The following is a 22,755-nucleotide window of genomic DNA, read 5'->3' as shown; positions in this document are numbered from 1 at the left end:
CCAATTAAAGAGAGGAAATAGATACAGTTTAATTTTGGGTGTATGCATGAGTTCTGCAACACAGAGAACTATAACACATCTATCCAAGTTAAAAAGCTTAAAAACTTAGAATGAAGTGTTCCCTCACTACTTCGCAGTTCACTTTTTGAGGATTCACTGTTTTTTTAACAAACTCTTTATATATATATATATATATATATATATATATATATATATATATATATATATATATATATATATATATATATCTATCTATCTCATAAAAATTTACAATTTACAGCCTAAGGAAGGGAGGAAGGTGAAGCTGAAGGGAGAGAAAAGGAGCCCAAGCAGCAACAGGAGAAGAAGGAGGTGATTTATCAAGACACGTTTGGTTGATAAAGACTTTAAATAGTGTATAACTACTAAAATAATGCATAAATATTAAAATAAAAACAGTGTCCCTATTTCACGGATTTTCACTTATTGAGGGTGGTCCTGGAAAGTAATCCCCATGGTAAGTGAGAGAACACTATATTCTGATGTTGTAACTAGCAGGAGTGCTGTCTAGAACCTATTTTCCCACCCCTTGTAATCTTACCAGCAGTGTCTCAGGCCCCTTCTACACTGCCAGATAATCTAGGTTATCAAAGCAGAAAATCCACATTACCTGATTTGAACTGGATTATCTTAATCTACATTGCCATATAATCCAGTTCAAAGCAGAGAATGCTTTGATAACCTAGATTATCTGGCAGTGTAGAAGGGGCCTAAGGGGACTCCTGCCACTCTCCTATCATTTTTAACCTAAGGTCATTTCGTAGCACTGTGACCTTCCTATTTTCCTGCCACGCCCCACCCCATCATCTTCAGGAATCTTAGCAGCATTACCTCCTGGTTTTGTGTTTTGGTGCAGTGCAGCTACTATTTTCATCTGAGTTGAACAATATGATCCTATTTGGAATTTATAAATCAAAAACAGAGTGACATGTGCTAGTCATGACCAGATACCAAGCTAAAATTGCTGCTGACCCAAGGGGGAAAATTAGCCTGCAAAGCTGCAAGGGCTTGGAAGTGTAACAAAAGAAAAGGTGCTGGTTTGTGTAGTTAACCAGGGTGCTTGAAATACAGACACAGATCCTAAATGAAAATAAGTTCAGTAATTTAGACAACTGAGCACATCTAACATTATTTGCTTGCATATCTTAAGGCTAACGGTAAAGAGGCTCATAATAGAAGAATTAAAAGCTTCATGGGAAGCTAGCACTTTCTTATTTCCTGCTAGCTCATACAACAAATGAGTTAAGATGTTTCTTTTTTGTTTCTGTACTTTACAGAAAAGGGGAGGAAAACTAGCCATGTAATAATCCAGTTAGCTGGATAAGCTAACATACTGGCCAAAGCAACTTGGAAATTATTATAGAATTGGTGAAATGATTTGTTCATATTGGGTCAAACAAAATAATCACTTTTCTTGGAAAATAAATCACAAATAAGACACTTCCCTCTCTGTACGTTCTTATATCCAACAAGAATTACTGAGACATATAATGGGTCTATTGAGGTGGCAGAAAATGGTCCCATGCCTCTGAAGTTGTCTGCCCCTGCTGTAAAGCTTTATCTGTGTACAAGTCCTATGATTTTTAGAGGAAATGCAACTATTTCTTGAGCTAGAATTTGGTAGATAGTTTCAGACCCAGTTTTAGTGTAGACTTATACTGTTACACCATTTTAGAAATTATTTTCTAACACTCTAATTTATTTCAAAATAAATACTGAGTATATTTCAGTAAGAAGTTCATTCATGTAACTAGCAGCCATGTACACAAACCATGTCAGTGCTTTCTCACCTTGTAACAACCTACAGCTTTCTCTACATTATCTTCCACTTCATAGAGTTGTCCCAAGAATTTGTGTGCCTTGGGATCTCTTTCTTGGACACCAAGGTAGGTAGATATGTACCTTTGCAAAAACAGCATAGCAAGTTAAAATGCAGGCAGTTAATGACTGGTGAAAATAATCATTATGTTGTTATAATTAAAAGAGAATCAGGAGCATCAACTTTCATGTATCATGTTTTAAAGTTACACTGTACATTGTTAAGGAACACTTAGCATTAGTTCTGCACATTATATAAAACATGCATGAGAAATGCAAGAGTTACTATAAACATATCATAAATATACTGTATACACTCATGTATAAACCAACTTCACGTATAAGTTGAGGGAAGGTTTCTGGGCAAAATTACGGATTTTGATGTGACCTGTTGATAAGTCGAGGGTCATTCTGTGGAGAGGGAAACATTTTCTCATCCCAACATTCAAAAGAACAGAAGCAGTCGCTGCTACAGAGGAGAGAGTCAAGGAGGCCAATACTTTTTAAAAGTTCTTCTTGCCTTTTGCCACTCTACTCAGAAAAGGGGATGGTTCCTTTTTATTAAGAGTTAAGGTACAGTACTTACACTGACACATGGATAAGTTCATCTAGAAATTTTGATCGATTTCTGTACAAAGATTTCAAGATTTATACATGAGTACTTGTCACACACTAAACTGGAAGTCAATCTCTAAACAGTAGGTGCTCAAAACCTGAAAAAAGGCTATTCAGAATCACAGCACACAACAAGTTACTTTAGAGATCTTTTACCTTTTAGCAAGTTCATATTCCTTTGCTTCATAGTAGAGCTTGGCAAAAAAGAATCCTTTCATGGATTTCTAAGAAGAGAGAAATGTAGTTTTTTTTTAAAAAAAAATGTCTCTAATTGGTTATTTATAGTTTGAATCTTGTGATGGGATGGATTTTAAGACTTCCACATTTTGCAGATTACAGTTTCCTATTTCAGAATGTACCGTGTTTCCCCGAAAATAAGACAGTGTCTTATATTAATTTTTGCTCCCAAAGATGCTCTAGGTCTTATTTTCAGGGGATGTCTTATTTTTCCATGAAGAAGAATTCACATTTATTGTTGAACAAAAAAAATGAACATTTATTATATACTGTACAGTAGTTGTCATCATAAACCAGCATAACCAGATAAACTGAACCCTATCAAGAATTTATTGTTACTACCAATATTTCCATGTACAACACTTTATGGTACATACATTTACTGATCCTGCATGCTCTGGTGTTGTGTTCGGTGGGCATGCTTCCAAACAATAACGTTGCTAGGTCTTACTTTCAGGGGAGGCCTTATATTTAGTAATTCAGCAAAACCTCTACTAGGTCTTATTTTCTGGGGATGTCTTATTTTAGGGGAAACAGGGTAACAGTTCAAACTACAGTAGAGTCCCACTTATCCAAGCCTCGCTTATCCAAGCCTCTGGATTATCCAAGCCATTTTTGTAGTCAATGTTTTCAATATATCGTGATATTTTGGTGCTAAATTCATAAATACAGTAATTACAACATAACATTACTGTGTATTGAACTACCTTTTCTGTCAAATTTGTTGTATAACATGATGTTTTGGTGCTTAATTTGTAAAATCATAACCTAATTTGATGTTTAATAGACTTTTCCTTAATACCTCCTTATTATCCAAGATATTCGCTTATCCAAGCTTCTGCCGGCCCATTTAGCTTGGATAAGTGAGACTCTACTGTACTCCAAATTGTAACAGTTTGAAAGTCATTGGTCTTTGTTTTTACTAACACATGGCCAAGATTTTCTTAGTAACTGCTTAATGGCCCATCTCTGAAACCAAGATTTATTAAAATATGTCAATTCACACAGAACAAAAAAGAGCATGCCAGCAAATACATTTTTCCAGACCCAGATATTCATTTCTTGTTACAACCAAGTAAAATAAATTGCAACAGGAATGGCGAGGACAAGTATTTCAAGGATGGAATGGTGGCTATTTAAGAGCACTAAATGTCTCTGTAAACAGTGAGGTGCGAACTAGTCACTCCAGAAAACCACTTTTCAGATGTCTCAAAAAGTTCTTCCCTCAATAACAAAAATGTGGGTTGCTGGGTGTTCCAGAGTAAAGAATGTTCCCTCTCTGTTGTGTAACTGCAGCTATACTGGCCCATCATTTCAACCTAATTTGGAAGTTAAGGAAAAGCCACTGCTTTTTTTGTTTAATTATGTCCTTTCATCCTCAGACAGAGATAACAGATGTCTCATTCTAGCCCTTTTATGACAGAGAAATTAGATCACAGATCTCTCAGAAATGCAGTACACTGTTGATGGCTCAAATTACAAATTGGTGTCAGCTTAGTTACAGAAGTAGTGGATAATTATTTTGTGGTTGTAAAACTACATGTCACGTTCAATTGTTAACACATGCAACATTTTTATGATTTACTGTAAGCCGTCCTGAGCAACTGTTAGCCATAGGTCTACTTCACATGATACGGCCAGAGAGACTTGAACTAGATATTCTACTTACTATAGTTCTGTCTTATCTCCTGCTAAAATTGAAGATCCAGTTAGCATTTATCTCCCTTTTTAATGGCATCTATCCTTGGAAAATTATATAAGAGAACCGTCAAAGGCAAATAAACGGACCACTACCTAGTTAGGATACTTTAAGCTACTGCCACTGGAGAAAAACATTGGATTTTACAAAGTGGTGAACTCTGCAGCTTTTACCAGTTGAGTGGTGATTTGTCAGAACACAAGTTAAGAATATAGTTTCTCCTTATCTACACAGGAATAAAATTTAAAGCTTTTTGTGTCATAAAGAAGAATGTGAATTTGCACAACTCTGTTCTGAAAATAGAGTAGTGTATAACAGGGACTTATCTGTCTCTTTTCTGAATGTGCCACCTACTTTAAGAGCAGATATGTGCAATCAGACATTTTGTTGGCCCAACATTGCTTTCTTTTTGCATTAGTTTAAAATTCAACACAGTAAAAGACATGTATATATATTCCTGGACTTCACTTGGATACATGGAACCACAGATAATTGCAGATATTGAAATAAAATAAAGTAATGCTGGAGGATCTAGAAAATGCCTGGAGAGAACATATTTTGCCAGACATGGATAAATAAAACTGCAGATGCAAATGCCATGGATAAGGGAAACTGTATACTAAGTAACGTTTCATATGTTCAAGTTGGCAATCATTAAACTGGATTTTAAGAGAAGTAAAAACAATGGAATGCTTTCCATATTGGAAGAACTCATCTTACTACCTGTAACATGTTGCTCTGGGGCAACAGGGTCAAATAAGATCATTTTTAAAAATTAACACATCAAAATTCATTTTTTGCTATTAGGAGTAATATTTACTTGTGACTTTAAATGTTTTTGGAGCGGTCCATTGGTGATTTCGAGAGGATTTGGGCCAGTTTATCCATTTCAAAGGGTTAAAAACATCAAGGAGTTTTGGAACCAATAATTAGAACAATGATGATTAATTTGTTCAACAAAAACCTTAAACAACAACAACAACAACAACAACAAACAGAACACGAGCTCTTGCTACAAATTAAACATGTGTTCACAAATCACAGCAACTAACAACTAGAATAAAAAATTACATTTAAATAAAGCAACTGATTTGCCTCTTAGGTCCCTTGCAAAGTAGACAAGAATTCAATATGGAAAAACCATTAAATTACCCACAGTGAGAACTTGCAAGACAGAAATTTTAAACATAATTTATTCTAGCTTTTAATTATCATACATGGAGTCTAATTAAATGTGTTTGGGAAAAAGAAACATGATTTAAGGGGAGACAGCTGGAGGCCAATCTAACAAATGCACAAATATCTGCACGTGAGCAATGTTCATAATATTGAGAAGCTACGAGCAACCTATGTTGCATGCCTTGTGGCTGGTGCAGATTTGATGCTGTTTTAGCAGAAATACTTTAAAAGCTAACACAGGAACTGAAAGGCCAATGAAATAGCTAGGGTCGAGTTTGGAGAATGTACAGTCCACCCTACATTAGTGGGGTTCACTTTATGGATCTGATTATTTGCAGATTTTTTTTATATGGCCTCTACCAGAATCTCTGAGACCTCTAGTGTGATTCTATGGACACTTCTGCTAGAGTTTGACTGCAGAGATGTACTAGAAAATGGCTTCTTAAAAATTTTTCCACTTGTGATCCCTTTCTGCCTGAGAAATTGTTACATTACCCCAGATATATAAAATAGGTATAAGAATCAAAGATTTACTGATAGCAAATCAGCATTTGCTAGGTTTGCTAAACAGGCTATTTTTCTTTTTCTGGAATACAAATGAAGCATTTTCTGCAGAGCCCACTGTAAACACTACACATTGTTGTTAACAGATTTGTGTAAATGGTGGCACTCAGACACACATTTTCTATGATTCCAACACTGAGGTAGAGGGACTCCTTTGGGGTTAGGATCCAGAGTTTAAGAAGCAGTCTGCTAGATGACCTATTAATTCCTAGAGAGCACAACTCTTTAGAAATCTCTCCTCCAATGTAATTCTATAGCCAACTTCGAAGAGATGGTGTCGATAGTCACACTGAACAGCCCAGGGATGTTCTTTAACAGGATCAGTTCCAATCAAGGATTCTCCAGATACTTTGGATTCCTAGAGGTTATGGGAGTTCACTACTCAACATTTATTAGCCATCTGATCATAACTGGGTGTCTTGGAGCCTGCTGCCATGAATTCTCTCAGCCTGGCCTACTTCATAGTGCATAGGGAGTTTGAAAAACATAATAAAGATATTGTACCACGCAGTTCTTTCAAGCATTTAGTCATTTAAAAACTAATTTCACCCACTCACATACAGCAGGCCCTTGGCATACATTGTGACCCCTGTAAATACCAAAATTAGTGGATGCTCAAGTCCCACGACACAAAATGGCATAGTAAGATAGCCCCTTACAACAGGAAAAGAAAGGTTTGCTTTTTGCATTTAAAAACGTGGATGTTTGATTGTGTGGATATATAATCCGTTGGGCTTGGATGCAGAGAGGTGAATTCAATGTAAAACTACTAAAGTAAGGGTACATCTACACAGCAGAATAAATACAGTTGAAAACCACTCATGGTGGCACAGTGCAAAGGAATCCTGGGATTTAAAGTATGGTGGAACACCAGCACACTTTGGCAGAGAAAATTAGAGACCTTATAAAATTACACCTTCAATCATTTCATAGTATTGAGCATGGCAGTCAAAAGTGGTGTCAAACCAAATTCACTTTACAGTGTAAATGTAGCCTAAGAGAGCTCCCACCAACTACAAAAAATGGTCTCTGATGGAGCAATATTTTTAGATTTAGAATGTCCAATTTCTACAAAACTAGCATGGATTTTTTTAAATAAAGGAAAGTTTTTATAACCCTCAAACTTAGAAGGCCTACACCTTAAGATCTGCCGGGGAGGCCTTCCTCTCGCTCATGCCACCTTTACAAGCACGGTTGCTAAGATGGAAGGAAAGGGCCTTCACGGTGGTGACCCCCTGGCTCTGGAACTCCCTCCCAAGGGAAATTAGGTTAGCCCCCATTCTGTCAGCCTTCCACAGGGACTTGAAAACCTGGATGTTCCAGTGTGCTTTTGAATGACGGTAAATCCCTGATCATGAATTCCAAGCCCTAATTTACTGATTAGGTTTATTCAGCACTTTACCCCCCAGCCCTATAATTTGCATTTTGCACAAGTCCTTGTCCTACCCTCTCTAATCTGATCATGCCCACCATATCCCTGGTTTGCTGGTTGTAAAATTGGTTTTTGATACACTTTTACAATGTTTTTATACTTTACTGTTTTAAATTGTTCTAATCAGATTGTTTATGCTATATTGTTATTATGTTTTTAACTGTGTCTTAGATGGTAAAATTTGTATATGATGGGCTTGGTCCCCATGTAAGCTGCCCTGAGTTCCTTTGGGAAGATGATGACAGGATATAAAAATTAAGTTATTATTATACACAAGCATGGGAAAACTTTGGCCCTTTGGACTTCAACCCCCAACTTTCCTAACAGCTGATACTGGTCAGTCATAAGGCCGAATAGGGTAGAGGGTTACAGCCTGTGCTGAAGGGGGTAACACTCCCCTAGAAGGCGCAGGTTGCAGCTTGGTAGTCCTCCTGGACTTATAATTGAGCCTGGAATCTCAGGTTTCAGCGGTGGCAAGGGGGGCTTTCGCACAATTAAAACTTCTGTGCCTGTTGCGCCTGCACCTTGGGAAGTCAGACTTGGCCATGATGGTCCATTCTCTCATTACATCTAGGATAGACTACTGCAATGTGGCCTACGTAGGGTTGCCTTTGAAGACTGTTTAGAACAGGGGTCCCCAAACTTTTTAAACAGGGGGCCAGATCATGGTCCCTCAGACTGTTGGAGGGCCGGACTATAATTGTTTTTTTAACCTATCCTATTCACACTGCACATATCTTATTTTGAGTAAATAAAAAAAACTGGAACAAATGCAGTTTCAATGTTAATCATAATAATAAAATAATAAAGAAGGTTGGAAGAGACTCCTTGGGCCATTTAGTCCAAACCCCTTCTGCTTTGTGCACCAAAAGCACAAGCAAAGCACCCCTGACAGATGGCCACACAGCCTCAATGTTGTTAATAATAATAATAATACATCACACAGTCCTAAATGCTTTGGAAGTGTTTGAATTGTGATTTTGTGATACAAAATCCAGCTTATATATCTCGTTTGCTGTGTTATACTGTGTCTTTGTGTCAATAATAATAATAATAATAATAATAATAATAATAATAATAATAATAATACTAAAGAGGGTTGGGAGTGACCCCTTGGGACATCCAGTCAAACTCCCTTCTGCCTTTGTACACCAAAAGCACTAGCAAAGCACCCCTTAAAATTAATTATTCATTAAATAATAATTAAAATACCATTATAATCAAGCAAAGCTTTGGAAGGCATGCACTCGGTGGAGGAGGGAGCCACCGCTGTGCGGGCCAGATAAATTGCTTCGATGGGCCGCATGTGGCCCCTGGGCCGTAGTTTGGGGACCCCTGGTTTAGAAGCTTCAAATAATCCAACGAAAGGCAGCCAGGTTAATAACTGGGTCAGTGTACAGGGAGCACACAACTTCCATGTTGCAATCAGCTTTATTGGTTGCTAGTTTGCTAATGAGCACAATTCAAAGCACTGACTTTGGCCTATAAAGTCCTAAATGGCCCCAGCCCAGCTTACCTGTCCGAACGCATCTCCCTCTATGAACCACCACGGAGATTAAGATCTTCAGGGGAGGCCCTGCTCTCAGACCCGCCACCATCACAGGCATGATTGGCGGGGAAGAGAGACAGGGCCTTCTCAGTGATTGCCCCTCGGGGATGGAACTCCTCCCTGGTGAGATTAGATCAGCTTTCTCCCTCCTGTCCTTTAAGATGGTAAAAACTTGGCTTTGGGACCAAGCCTTTGGGACAGTGCAATAACGGCAGCAATAGGAAATTTCATGATGCTGACCAAATCCAGTATGTTGTGATGGTTTTAAATAATTGTTTCAATGTGAAGATAACTGATTTTAGTGTTTATGTATATTTATAGATTATTTTATGTTCTGGTACTGAATGTTTGCCGTATATATGTTGTGCTCCGCCTTGAGTCCCCTCTGGGGTGTGAAGGGCGAATATAAATATTTTAAATAAATAAATAATACTTTGGGAGTTGAAGTGCAAAACACTTGAGGGATCGAAGTTTGCCCATGCCTTGTGTAGATGCACCCATTAATCATGGGTGCCTCTACCCTGTAGATCGAATGCAAGCCACTTTAACAGTCATAGCTCAATGCTGTGGAATTCCGGGAGCTGTAGTTCGGTGAGACACTTGCAGTGTTTAGCAGGGAAACGCTTCTCTCATGTGAACCGCCTTGTGTGTCCCCCAGGGGTGAGAAAACGGTATATAAATGCAATAAAGGCATTGTCAAACTACAGGTCCCAAGATTCCATAGCATTGGAGACACCGCTGTTAAAAGTGGAGTGTAAATGCAGCCCAAGAGAGTTCCCGCCAATTCCAAAAAAACTGTTGGGAAACAGGAGCCAAGAGGAAGCAACGCCAACGGGGCCCAGCCCGGCTTCCTCCTCCTCTTCCTTCCAAGAGAGGCGCCTTCCTTGCGAGCCCCGGGTCGGGAAGCCCATTGGAGAACGCCTTCAAAAGCGAACGCTGAGCGCACCAATCAGCGGCCTCCTGCGAACCCTTGACGGGAATAACGCTGAGCTGGGCACCCTCTCCTGAGATAGACGCACCCACCCAGCCAGCCTGCCTTCAATTCTACGCCACTCGCCTCTCTGGGAGAAGACGCCGAGGCCTGCAGCGAGGTCACGTAACGGTCGACTTCGGCCCTGTTCCGCCTCATCATGGTGGCGGCCCCCACAGAGCGCCCTGGCGCCGCCAGAAAAGAGGAGGAGGCGGCGAAGAAGGGTGGGGAGCACAGCACAGCCGAGCCGGTCTCGTCGCTTCCCCTCTCGAAGAGCGATGGTGATGACGCCACCACGCGCGTCGGCATGCGCGGGCCTCAAGACACGTCTGTTGCGTCGGCAGCGCGACGGAAGTGACGAAAGAGAGGCAGCGGAGCGGAAGTGCCTACAAGGCGTGCTTCCTTCATAAAATTGGGGAAGGGGCGTGGCCTACGGGTTGTTTTTTTTTTTGCGCCCATAGAGATAGATAAAAAAGTAGATATGCTCTCACATCGCGTAGGAAGAAACCTTCCGAGTACCGTTAGACATATTAAGGACCCCTTATCCAAAAATGAATAAAGTCCGAGGATTGCTGTGTGCTTTCCGGGCTGTATGGCCATGTTCCAGAAACATTCCTCATAACGTTTCTCCCGCAGATATTGTGAGGTTTGTTGGGACCCAGTCAAATGGGGTTTATATATCTGTGGAGGGTCCAAGGTGGGAGAAAGAACGCTTGTCTGTTGGAGGCCAGCATGAATGGTGCAACTGGCCATTTTGATTAGCATTGAATGGCATTTCAGCTTCAAGGCCTTGCTTCTTCCTGCCTGTGGGAATCCTTTGTTGGGAGGTGTTAGCTGGCCCTGATTGTTTCATGTCTAGAATTCCTGTTTTCTGAGCCAGAGAAGTCAGTCATAGCAAGGCACTTGATGAACCAACCTGGATACAGCAGATTATTTGAGAACACAGAAATGCTGGACCACTCTAACAACCACAATGTCAGACTACGCTGAGAAGCCACTGAAATCTACAAGCACGTGGACACTTTCAACAGAAGAGGAAACCATGAAAATGAACAAAATCTGGCTACCAGTATTTAAAAAAACTCTAAAATCAGGACAGCAAAGAAAGAGCAACACTCAAAAAGTGTATAAACCCCAGTTGTCTAGTTTCCAACAGACAACACAACCTCTGAATATGCCTGTCATAGATGTGAATGAAAGGTCAGGAAAGAATGGTTTTGGAACATGGCCATACAGTCTGGAAAACTCACCCAGTGATTCCAGCCATGAAAGCTTTCAACAACTTGGTCTTATCTCAGATCTCCAGAAAGTGGTCTTCGGCTTTGTACCATCACAACTATATTTTGAGTAGATTCATGGCCCAAGGTCTCTTCTGTTGTTGTTGATTTGAGGTAAGGAGCTTACGAAGTTTGTGGGTACATTTTTTTTCCATATCAGGAGCAGCTTGAGTCGCTTCTGGAGTGACAGAATTGGCCATCTGTGGGAGGCTTCTCTCATGTCCCCCGCGTGGAGCTGATAGAGGGAGCTCATCTGCGCTCTCCCTGGGTAGGATTCGAACCTGGCAGCTTTCAGGTCAGCAACCCAACCTTCAAGTCACGAGGCTTTAGTCCACTACGCCACCAGGGGCGTGGGTACATTACAGAGCCTGTGATTGATGTGACAGGGATTGATATCTGGAGATTGACATTAATGATGTCACTGGGTGTGACACTAGATTTGGTGAAATAGGTCACCCAGACTATTGCTGCTTCTCTGACTTTCAGGGAAACAGCAAAATATGTAGCAGAATAGTTAATACAATAACTTTGGGAATTTTGGGGCTAGGTAATTAGATTTATGATGTGAATATTTAGACGCAATTCTATTAAAAATTTGTATACATAGTATTACTATTATTATATCGTCATATAATGTTTGGATATTAATTCTATCTTTATAATGATGGTGGTGATGGCAATAATAATTATAATAACAAATAATTTTATTTAATATTCCCCTCTCCTGATGAACCATCAGGGTATAAGTATAAATTGCAAACTAATTTATGAATGAGATTTGTCATCCCTTTGCAATTCTCTAGCAAATCACATTTATGACAATACAATCCCACATGTTTATTCCCACTGAACCTATATTCAATTATTTGGAAGTAAATTCCATGAACACTTTGGTCTCGGGACCTATTCCTATGGTAATTTGGGGGTTGCTGATTCAGAAAATGGCATTGGATAGACCGTATTAACTCTAGTTTCTTAGATTTGGTCATGATTTATGAGTGAGCAGATAAAGACTTGCATATGGCATTTATGGAGGACTGTAGTTACTTACAATATGTAATCTCTAGCCAGCAAAGGAAGAAGATGAAATAACGATTATATTTTATTGACCAATTAACACACTATACTCTCAGTCAGAATCAGTACACGTCCAGATTTTTATTTTGTGTACTATTCTGGAATAAGTAAAGAGAGAAAATAAAAAAGAAAGTAGCATCAAAAAGCATCTTTTGTCATTGAAAAGGTTGAGTATATGCCATCATTTGAAAGGCCTTGGCATGGATCTTCTGCATAAAAATACAAGGTAACAGTATATAGATATTTTGGCTAATATTGCATACATGTGGCAGAATAAGGCACAACAAGGAAATGAAATACAAAAGCACACAGGAATATCTATCTGTTATACAGAAAAATTCCCATTATATTCAAGTAGCTCTGTGTTTATATATTTTTAGTTATACAAGACTCTGTTGCCATTTTCTGGTTTGAGTTGCCATCTTTAAATGATGCATTCTGGAGTCACTGTGTTCCAATTATATAAGAAATGCAGCCTCCAATCTTGTGTATATCAGTCAGTTACAAAAATTATTAATCTCTGCAAAAAGTTGGTAAATATGGCTTCTTTAAAGTTCATATCCAGGGTGTTAAAGATCTCAGGATCTTCAAAACTCAGATATATTGAATTCTTTCCAATAAGCTAGTGAAGAAGTTTTAAAAGGCCTCCTGACAGAATATGAACTTGTCCTGAATTTTGGGATTTTTTTTTTTTTTTTACAGAGCATTCCTCGAGTCATCAGCACAAAGTCTGAGCATATACTGTATTTACTCGAAACTAACACCTTTTTTTGGCTAAATCACCTTGCCAAAATTAGGGTGCTCATTAGATTTGAATAATACAGTAATCTTAGTGCTGAGCCAAAGGCAAAGGGGAATCTGCTTCAGGAGCACCTAGAGCTCCTATTTCAGGGACTTCATCTGTAATTTAATTGCCATGGTTCAATGCTATGCAATGCTGGGCTTTGTAGTTCGGTGAGGCATCAGCATTATTTGGCAGAGAAGGCTTAAGGTCTTGTAAAACTACTGATCCCATGACTCCATAGCATTGAACCAAGGCAGTTAAAGTGGATTCATTCTACAGCATACATGCACCCCAAGGGTTTTTTTTCCATTGCTGGAAGGTTTGGTGTTCTAACACTTCTGCTTTTAAAGAAAGATTTCTAAGGAGGCAGCAACTGGAATGGCCATATTACAAAGAATGCACTTTTTGCTGCTGCGCATTACATTCAGCAGCCAATACTTTTTTTGTTTTCAGGGTTTTGAAAATGGAGGGGCGAATTAGATTTGATGGTACATTAGACTCGAGTATATATGGTAGTTGTTGATTCCCATTACTTTACAAACAATATATTATATAACCAGCACTAATTTTTCAAAAATATCGTGATAACTGTTCTCAAAAATTTTAACATTAAGACTGGCCAGTTCAACACACATTGCTAAATATACTTAGCAGTTAGAAGCATAAGTCCTCATTTATACCAGAACACCTCTGTTAGAATAACTCAAATTTTAATACTGAATAGAAGAGTGTTTAAAACCAATACATATGCATATACATATATATATGTATTGGTAAGTAATTATATGGCCATGATTCAATGAATATTTTGTTGGCACCGAACAGGGCACTCCTTGAGATAATCCTATGACTAATCGACAAATAAGTGTCTATAAGATTCCAGTCCCAAATTAAGTATAAACTCCTGCTAGGATCCAATGATGGGTTGGTTTCTGGTGAGAGGATTTAGTCAGGTTCATATGGTAACCATCTCAATGCATCACCAAATTTTCTTGAGCCCATTTTCAGAGATGAAGAGAAGAAAGTTATGTCACACTGACAGTCAGGAGCCAGCATAAAGCTGGGCGTATTTCTACGTTGTTTTGGTTCTGCTACATTTTGCTCCAGCTGACAAAAATTAGACAAATCATATTGGAATTTAGTTTATAATGATTTGGTCTTTTGTCAAGGGAAATCTTATACTTTATTCCCAATGTCCACTATTTTTTCATCCACCATCTGCTAAGCAAATACAAGGGATGTATATGTATATATATCTATAAAGCCATATAGGTGTAAGATACATTATTTAAATGGTTGAATATGGTTGCTTGAGATTAAAAGCATGGTTATGGAACATGTGGCTTTTATACATTTCTAGATTGCAAACCTTACTATTCGCAAGGATAACTAAGATTGATGGCTGCAGCAATCCAATTACATATGGAGACCCACATGTTTCCAAACCTTAACATGAAGGAGCTTTAGAGGTATATTTTCAAAGTGAGGCAAATGTATTAGTATATAGCTAGTCATGCTGAGGAATACTTTTCTTCTGAGTTAATGTTTGATAGACTCAACAAAATTAAGTCTGTTTACATCAATACAATTTCCTACATGTTGCATAGCAAGAGGAGATCTAGAAGCAGAGGGTTTCACTTTCTTCCCAAAGTTTCAGCCAATTTTTTAAGTCTCTTCTTGAGTTCTAGCGGAAACTTCTCATAGCACTTCTTACAGACAGGCTTCATATCAAATTCCACAAACTTGTTTCTGGAAAGGGAAAAAAATGTGTCTTAACAGATACAAACAAAATCCATACATGTGTACAATTAGCTGACAATAAATTAAAACTAAACTCTACAATTCGGTTTAAATTACACTTCTATTATTTTTGGAAGTTTAATAACATAAAGACATTATTATTAGTGTACAAACGCCTTTTAGGTCCCAGCATTTGTTTTGAGCTGTCTCTTTTAAAATGGGCACATTTCAATCCAACATCTACAGTTTTGTCAAGAGAGATGTGGAAACCAGGACCTGATTATTGGGATCCTGCTTTTCTGTCAGAAATGGTAATCCATTTTCCCTTCTGCAGTCCCTCTTACATTCTGAAATATATTTTGCTACCAAGAGAGCTGCAGGGAATATGCCATTTATATTGGTATTTGATATTGAAATATACCATTAGACCTTGACCAACAATTTCTGCAACAGACAAATCCAAGCACTACCAGTCCAAAAGTATAATGCAGGCACTGCATCTTTCCCTTCTTAACTGATTTTTCTCTGAAAAGCAAAACAGACTAAAAAAAAAAAGGGGAAGCAAACAAAGCTATAATTGAAAGGTGATGACATTGGATCCCCTTTAAAAGACTATGAACAAGGCAATGGAATTGAACAAGGCAAGCCTCTCTGGGAATTTCCCACATTCATGTTTGAAGTTGTGCTCGAACCTTTCAATATATAAAAAGTACTCCCATACATGCAGGATGCATCTCATACCTTAGTCCTGTAAAATGCCGTTAGATATTGAGAATGAGACTTTATTATAATCACATATGCATGCACACCACAATATCTCAAAGAAATGTAGTTCCTTCAAACTGACCAAAAGGAAGGAAGGAGCACAGAAAGTAGAAGACAGGAATGAAATGTTTACAGGCAAACTGGTTTTTTCTTTTTATGTTTGTCCTTTTCCTTTTGTTCACGCTCCCGTTTGGCAAGTCTCCGCTTAAACTCTTCTGGCATTTTCTCATAACAGTGTTTGCACACAGGTTTAAGATCGATTTCAACAAACTTGTCCCTTTCAGGTAAAGCAAAGAAGAAACAGTTGGGAGAACAGGAAAGCATCAAGAAGACAGGTCAAGTAGAAAAACAGAATTCAGCAGAAAACAGAAATGAAGTGAAAATTGCAAATATCGTAATAGGAAATGATTTGCCTTTGCCTGAGACTGAATCATGGCTTTGTTACTGCAGAACAGGAAAGACATCAATTGCTTTCCTATGCATGTCCACTGCTAATGTCCATAAACATAGCTTCATGTGCTACATAGGCAGAAAACGTATGCTATGTACATTTCAAATACACAATGAGTGAAAACACTCTAAAAACCTCTACTTGCATATACTGTGGAGAATGAAAAGTGGCAGTGGCCAAATGTAAAATAAGTTGGGGGGAAAAAAGAGATTGCACAAATATGTATATGGTGTACCAATTTTGGAGTGTATACCAGCATACAGACTTTAAGTCTGAGTTTCCTTTTTCCAAATGTGGATCTTAAAAGAATTCATGGTAATATGTAATCGTCTTGAAGCTGTGAACCAATACTGCCTATGTTATTCTACATAAAGGCGTTAAAGCAATAGGATACGGACACCTTAAGTTATTTAAAGTTCTGTACTACATTGCTCTGGACTGGAGTAAAGAATGTAAACTGGTCATCCTGCTGAACAAGCAACCAATGTCTGCTTCAGTAAGTGCAAGCTTTTATTGTGTGCTGGGGGAGGAATCAGACGGCCCTCCAAGTATTGTGGGACTACACGTTCCACCAAGTCTAGCCAGCATAAAGCAATGGAAAGGAATACTGGAAAATGCAGCCCAACATCTCCAAGGAGGTTAGCAGTTTCCCGGAACATCGCCATTTCCTTCAGGATCACAAACAATTACTTACTTGAGTGTTAACTTTGTGTTGCAAGTAGAACATGCAAAGCAGTTCACACACCATGCCTTATTCAAAGCAGAAACCACTATGAAAAAAGAAGTAACAGGATTAACTAGATGCCATTACTAACAGCAGTTGTTTACATATATCATTATAATGTCACAGCATATGTTGTCATAGTAATATCTCAAAAGACAGATACAAAATTGTCCAAATCACTGTACATTGTTTGAAATTGAAGATCTGTACAAGCAGATTTGACAGCAGAACATTTGGTATGGTGTCTAGGCTCAGTATGCCATATGAATACACTCATTAGTATGTACCATGCTTGACTTTTATAACATTTACACAGATTCAGCACTTTTCCACTTTGTGTGGCTATTGAAGCTAGGGCTGAACCTTTCTAACCACTTCCATTCTCTGGATTGCAGATTAGCCAAGCAGCAAGTGGCTGGAAAGCTGCCATAAACTGTCCACAATCCAACAGAATAAAAGTAGATTAGTGGGATTTCGGTAGTAATAATGGACAGTATGCAACAGCCTGTCACAGTGAGTGATGTTGCTGTTTTTGCCTTCTGTGTATAACTGCTCTAGCCATGATGAAGGGGATCCACCATGAACACATGGATTGCATGACTGTGATTTTATATGAATTGTCTGGATTATGGAGTACAGTTGCCAATGCATAATAGGACTCAAGTGTCTTAATGATGGGATTATACATTTTGATGTTCTACAGCAGATATGAGAAAATTGGGCTTGTTTTTGTGTACCTAGTCACCATCACTCTAAATGGTGAATTGCCAAGCTTCCAAGTGTGGTGATTCTCTTTTTAAAATTGGACAGTCCCCCACCACCCTAGTTAAGATTACAAAGAAAATCTGAATTGTTCATAACCAAAACTAAACTTCTGACCACTTCATTTGTTGTGGGGGTTATTGTTTATTTTGGCTATACATTGAGCTCTCTAAAATTTGGCACCTAGAGCCACTTTTGGCTGATCTTTCCCATTATTTACTGTATCAGTGCAAGTACTATGACCATAGTAGCAGTAATAGGACCGTAATCTTGACACTGTTTTATTATAATAATTATTAAAAGCTTTAACATGGAATCTGAGTTATGTACAATAAAATAATTTAAAATACTTGTAGATTAAAATAATAACCACTTTATATGCTACCGTGTAAAACCATGCACATTTGCACTATAAAATAAATTAATTCCTATTGAAAACACCAGGTTTTGGCTTGGTGCCAGAAAGAAACCTTTGTGCCATTTGGACAGCCAAAGGGAGTTCATTTCATAATTGGGGTGCCAGAGTTGACAAGGCCCTCCTCCAAATTCTCCCCCTTTGGAAGGGGCACAGAAGAATTCTGGCAGGTATTATATTTTTCATTCTCCACCTTTCAATCTTCAGTGTTCTACAAAAATTTATAGCTTGGACAGAATTGCAAGTCTTGAACCTGACAGCCTGGATTGACAACCAGGGTATCACTGCTCTAAAATAAAGGTGTGAAATAAATGATAACTATTCCATGTTAGTTTTAGCACCATGAATATTTTGAGATATTTAATTTTTGAAATAAGCTTTACCAGCTCTTTATGGTTCCTTACAAGAAACATTTCCTTTCTCAGACATCCTTTGTAAAGTGCTTTTTTACTGAAAAGATGAAACAAGAATATCTATGGGGACTCACCATCTCCTTCAATCACACGATTACAGTGGAAGCAAACATCACCAAACAGCTGTGAAAACAGAAAATATGTCTAAATCAGGAACACATCCACAGAACATTCAAAAATGAAAATCAGCAGCTAAAAGCATCAAAATGTGCCTTATTATTCAAATGATATGTGCAAACTTTACATGTGAAATTTGTTATGCCTGAAGATGTTTCCAGATAAACCTTATATTATGAAACTGTCCTGCTACATGCACATAATTTTATTTGGTGTGTGTGTAGCCTTCTTCACTGAGATGTAGGATTAGGGATTGGTGTTACTTGTTACTTGTCTAATGATTATAGCATGCTTGTTTTTGCAGACCAATATGATTAGACTAAACCTTTTCTTAGCAACATTTATTTTCAATCAATTGCAACTGTCACTGCTGCTTTTCATCTGTCAAAATGTGTGAAGCAATGCAAACTGGAAAAAAAGCTGTTTAGGTTATTTTGGAGCTTGTTTCATTGCATGTTTCAAATAACAAATTAAGCTCAGTTTATTACAGAGCCATCAACTTTAAAAATGTTGTATTGAAAACAATGACAAAAGACCACTAGCGATCAGAGAAAAATTTTTACCTGAAAAATGACTTTGTCCAAGCATGATCTTCAGATCAATGGCTTTGTGTTTCATTTCCATTTTAAGCAAAAAATTGCTTTTATGAGTTTCTTAGCAAAGCAGTTCACATATTTTGATTTAATTTTAAAGGGAGATGCTGCAGTGTTTGAATTTGCAACCGTGTATGAAAGAATCAAGGCCCAAGCTCAACAAGGATTCCACACTGAACCAATTGCCCTCACCTGCTATGATGTAGGGTTGTCTGAATCCCATCCAAGGATTACATAATGTTACACCAAGGTGACATTTGGGTTGTCAAAACATTTTTGAAACAAATATATAGAAGTGGGCTTGTTTTATGCTATGGAAGGCCATTGGCACATTTAGTTTGGTATTATCTACGCTGACTAGCAAAGTCAGTGCAGCAAAACATCTGATTTTCCCCACCAGGGAAGCCACAGACTCAACCTGGCAGCTTCTACACTCATGCTCTCAGCAAAGGCATCAAGCAATCACTTGGCAGTGGACAATAAAGCAGTGTTGGTCTATGCTCATTAAAATACATTCATTTTAACATGTAATGTTGAAAGTAAGATACTACTTTTTCACATGAACCTGATTTACAAGTATTTAAAAAGCAGAATGGAAATTTTAAAACTAGTATACTAAAAATATCTCTTAAGATGATAATGCCATATAAAATGCAATCATACCTGATTATAATGTGTTTCACAATATGCCAATCCCTTCCTCTCATAGTGACGGTGGCCAAGGAATGGTTTTTCACACTTTGCACAAACAAAATGCTAGAAAGGAGAAAGAAGTACCAGTTATCTTTATTTTTCTGTTATTGTATTGTCGAAGGCTTTCTGTTATTTTCTGTTATTGTGACCGTATCTCCCCCTATGAACCTGCACGATCTCTTCATTTGTCGGGGGAGGCCCTTTTCTCGCTTCCACCCCCATCACAAACGCGGCTGGTGGGGACGAGGGAGAGGGCCTTCTCCATGGTGGCCCCCCGGCTCTGGGACTCGCTCTTCAGGGAGATTAGGCAGGCCCCCACCGTGGTAGTAATTAGGAAGAGCCTAAAAACTTGGCTCTTCCAACAGGCTTTCGGAGAATGAATTCCCCATCCCCATGATAGTCTTTGTATCTGTGGCCATTTCCTCATTTATGGCACTTTATCTTGCCCTACCAGTTTGTTTACAATCACAGGGATCACCTCATCCCAAGCTGCTCTCTCATTGATGGTTGCACTGAATCAATCTACCTCATGTTATAATACTCATTGTACTTTGCCCAGTTCAGGTTTTTTTTTTTACCCGTTTACTTGGGTGCCAATTCCTTGTTTTAGTATGACTATTATTTTATATTCTTGTTATGTTTACTGTGTTGAATTTTAATCTGTGTCTGTATTTTCTGATGTTTTTATTTGGTTTGCTGTTTTACCTGGGTTTGGCCCCATGTAAGCCACCCCAAGTCCCCTCGGGGCAATGGAGGTGGGGTATAAAAATAAAGTATTATTCTGTCACTCCACCCCCCTGACAAAGAGCTTTCTTTGTAAATTTCCTCCTTTTTCTAATCAAACGCCAAGACCAAATACCTCCCCGCTTTTTAGTGTGGTTCCTATTTATCTATTCACATTTGTTTTCAAACTACTAGGTAGGCGGAAAATGGGCTAAAGGTCAGGAGCTCACCTTGACCCGGGCTTTGAACTCTCAACCTTCCGGTTGGCAAGACTTATCGCAGCTTGGTGATTAACCTGTGCCCCGCAGTAAGATATGATGTTCTAAGTTAGGCTTGTAATGGCTTTATATTTGCATTTCTAATCATTGTGCTTTTGCTATGACTGTAAATGACCCTGAAAGCCACTTAATGCTGGACAGCTAGTTGAAGTGACAGATGTCTGTTCTGCTGTTCATAATAATAAATGCAGCCAGCTTCCTCCCACAAGCAGATAAGGCTACAAGGAGCAAAAGCAGGGACCTCACAGGAACTGGTCACAATTCTTTGCTGTAGTGTCCCATGCTACCTAAAGGGACAGGTCACAACATCCTGTAGCACCTTGCTTGCTAGCAGCCTAGACCTCCATTGTTCTGGCTTTTAAGGTTGGTTCCAGGGGTCAAATGGGAAGGTAAAAGTAGCTGCAACATCATGGCCACAAAGTTGGTGCAGTATCTTGACCTATGTTTTTATTTCGTTTAAAATTATTTTATTGTTTACCATTTAGAACTCTTTTAAATCGTAAACAAATAGGTCAACAAATAAAAACTACCCAACCAAGGTAAATCAAAGATTATCTGTAATGATGGGTTAGGAAATTCACAGGTGATCGCAATGCAGCCCCGATGAACGTATTTTACTGCCATTTTTGACAACATTTGCTGATTTTTCCTTATTCTCTAATAATATTATGCCACTTAATAAATCATAATGAATTAAATAAAAGTTCAAATATATATAATGGCTGATACAGGAGAGGGATTAAAATGACTCAGAATGAAAATAATAAACAAACATAAAATTGGAAAATAGTAAATAATATATAGAAATGAGAATAAATATCAACAACAATAAAATACATGTACCTCTACATGCCACTGTTTGCCCATAGCATTCACCACTCGCCCTTCAATTGGCCTCCTGCATGCTCCACAAATGGGCACTCCCATTTTGTCATGGCAAGGCAAACAGTACAGTTCCCCTTTCAGCTCTCGGGCTTCAGCAGTAAGTTCCTTTCTGTTGTAATAGAAATGTGAAGTGACAGCAGATGTAATATGTTGGGGATTTTGAGAAAGAATAAAACCTTTAAAAATACTATTGGTTTTCTTTAAAAAAAAATGTTCCTGTTACCCGCAGTTGGCACAGTTGAAGTGATCAGGATGGTAAGGGTCATTCTTAAAGATGAGAGGCTGTTCCTCAATGATGGCATGGCACTTTTGGCAAATGTATTTACCAAGGCCCCTGGCTTTCTCCCGATTGTGACAAGGACGGCAGAGGTGTCTAAGGGAGAACAAAAGAAAAAGAATAGTAAATGCATGTTTCCTTTTTGTTGTTGTGTGCCTTTGAGTCATTTCTGAGGTTTGGTGAGACAAACCTATCACAAACCTATTATGGACTTTTCTTGGCAGAATTTGTTCAGATAATTTGCCCTTGCCTTGATCTGAGACAGAGAGAGTGTGACTTGTTCGAAGTCACCCAGAAGGTTTTCATGGCATAGCAGGGATCCCAATATCCTAGTCCAATACTCAAACCACTATCTCACTTTAAACCTACAATTTTTCTTTAAAACAACACCATGGTGGCTTTTGTTTCAGGTTTGATATATCTAAAAGAAATTAACAATTACAGTAGACTCTCACTTATCCAAGCCTCGCTTATCCAAGTTTCTAGATTATCCAAGCCATTTTTGTAGTCAATGTTTTCACTATATCATGATATTTTGGTGTTAAATTCATAAATACAGTAATTACAACATAACATTACTGCGTATTGAACTGCTTTTTCTGTCAAATTTGTTGTAAAACATGATGTTTGGGTGCTTAATTTGTAAAATCATAACCTAATTTGATGTTTAATAGGCTTT

The 22,755-nt window shown here is 38.3% G+C and overlaps 2 protein-coding genes and 1 long non-coding RNA gene across 9 annotated transcripts in view; 1 reads left to right on the top strand and 2 right to left on the bottom strand.

Moving 5' to 3' along the window:
• rgpd4 (RANBP2 like and GRIP domain containing 4) overlaps positions 1 to 10,411 on the bottom strand; it is a 51,343-nt gene extending 40,932 nt beyond the window's left edge. For both annotated transcript variants that reach the window (XM_008107055.3, XM_008107056.3), the window contains exons 1-3: positions 10,190 to 10,411; positions 2,629 to 2,696; positions 1,830 to 1,941 (exon numbers count right to left, since the gene is read on the bottom strand). In XM_008107055.3, the coding sequence (XP_008105262.2) occupies positions 1,830 to 1,941; positions 2,629 to 2,696; positions 10,190 to 10,411 (402 nt within the window). The remainder of the gene's footprint in view (positions 1 to 1,829; positions 1,942 to 2,628; positions 2,697 to 10,189) is intronic.
• Positions 10,412 to 10,540: 129 nt separating this feature from the next.
• On the top strand, positions 10,541 to 20,705 carry LOC134297557 (uncharacterized). The gene is made up of 2 exons (XR_010004347.1): positions 10,541 to 11,493; positions 16,030 to 20,705. It is a non-coding gene; the product is annotated as an uncharacterized LOC134297557 (long non-coding RNA).
• lims1 (LIM zinc finger domain containing 1) overlaps positions 12,469 to 22,755 on the bottom strand; it is an 83,439-nt gene continuing 73,152 nt past the window's right edge. For 4 of the 6 annotated variants that reach the window (XM_062975421.1, XM_008107060.3, XM_008107062.3 and 1 more), the window contains 7 exons: positions 22,023 to 22,172; positions 21,758 to 21,908; positions 19,884 to 19,976; positions 18,585 to 18,633; positions 16,891 to 16,966; positions 15,828 to 16,022; positions 12,469 to 14,989 (listed from right to left, as the gene is read on the bottom strand). In XM_062975421.1, coding sequence (XP_062831491.1) covers positions 15,875 to 16,022; positions 16,891 to 16,966; positions 18,585 to 18,633; positions 19,884 to 19,976; positions 21,758 to 21,908; positions 22,023 to 22,172 — 667 coding nt within the window. In that variant the 3' untranslated portion in view covers positions 12,469 to 14,989; positions 15,828 to 15,874. The remainder of the gene's footprint in view (positions 14,990 to 15,827; positions 16,023 to 16,890; positions 16,967 to 18,584; positions 18,634 to 19,883; positions 19,977 to 21,757; positions 21,909 to 22,022; positions 22,173 to 22,755) is intronic. The other 2 variants (XM_003218736.4, XM_008107058.3) reach the window with 1 other exon arrangement.

The sequence above is a fragment of the Anolis carolinensis genome, chromosome 3, assembly GCF_035594765.1.
Source record: "Anolis carolinensis isolate JA03-04 chromosome 3, rAnoCar3.1.pri, whole genome shotgun sequence".
Taxonomy (NCBI): Eukaryota; Metazoa; Chordata; class Lepidosauria; order Squamata; family Dactyloidae; genus Anolis; species Anolis carolinensis.
Note: the sequence above shows the minus strand (reverse complement) of the source record. Positions and strands in the feature narration are given on the sequence as shown.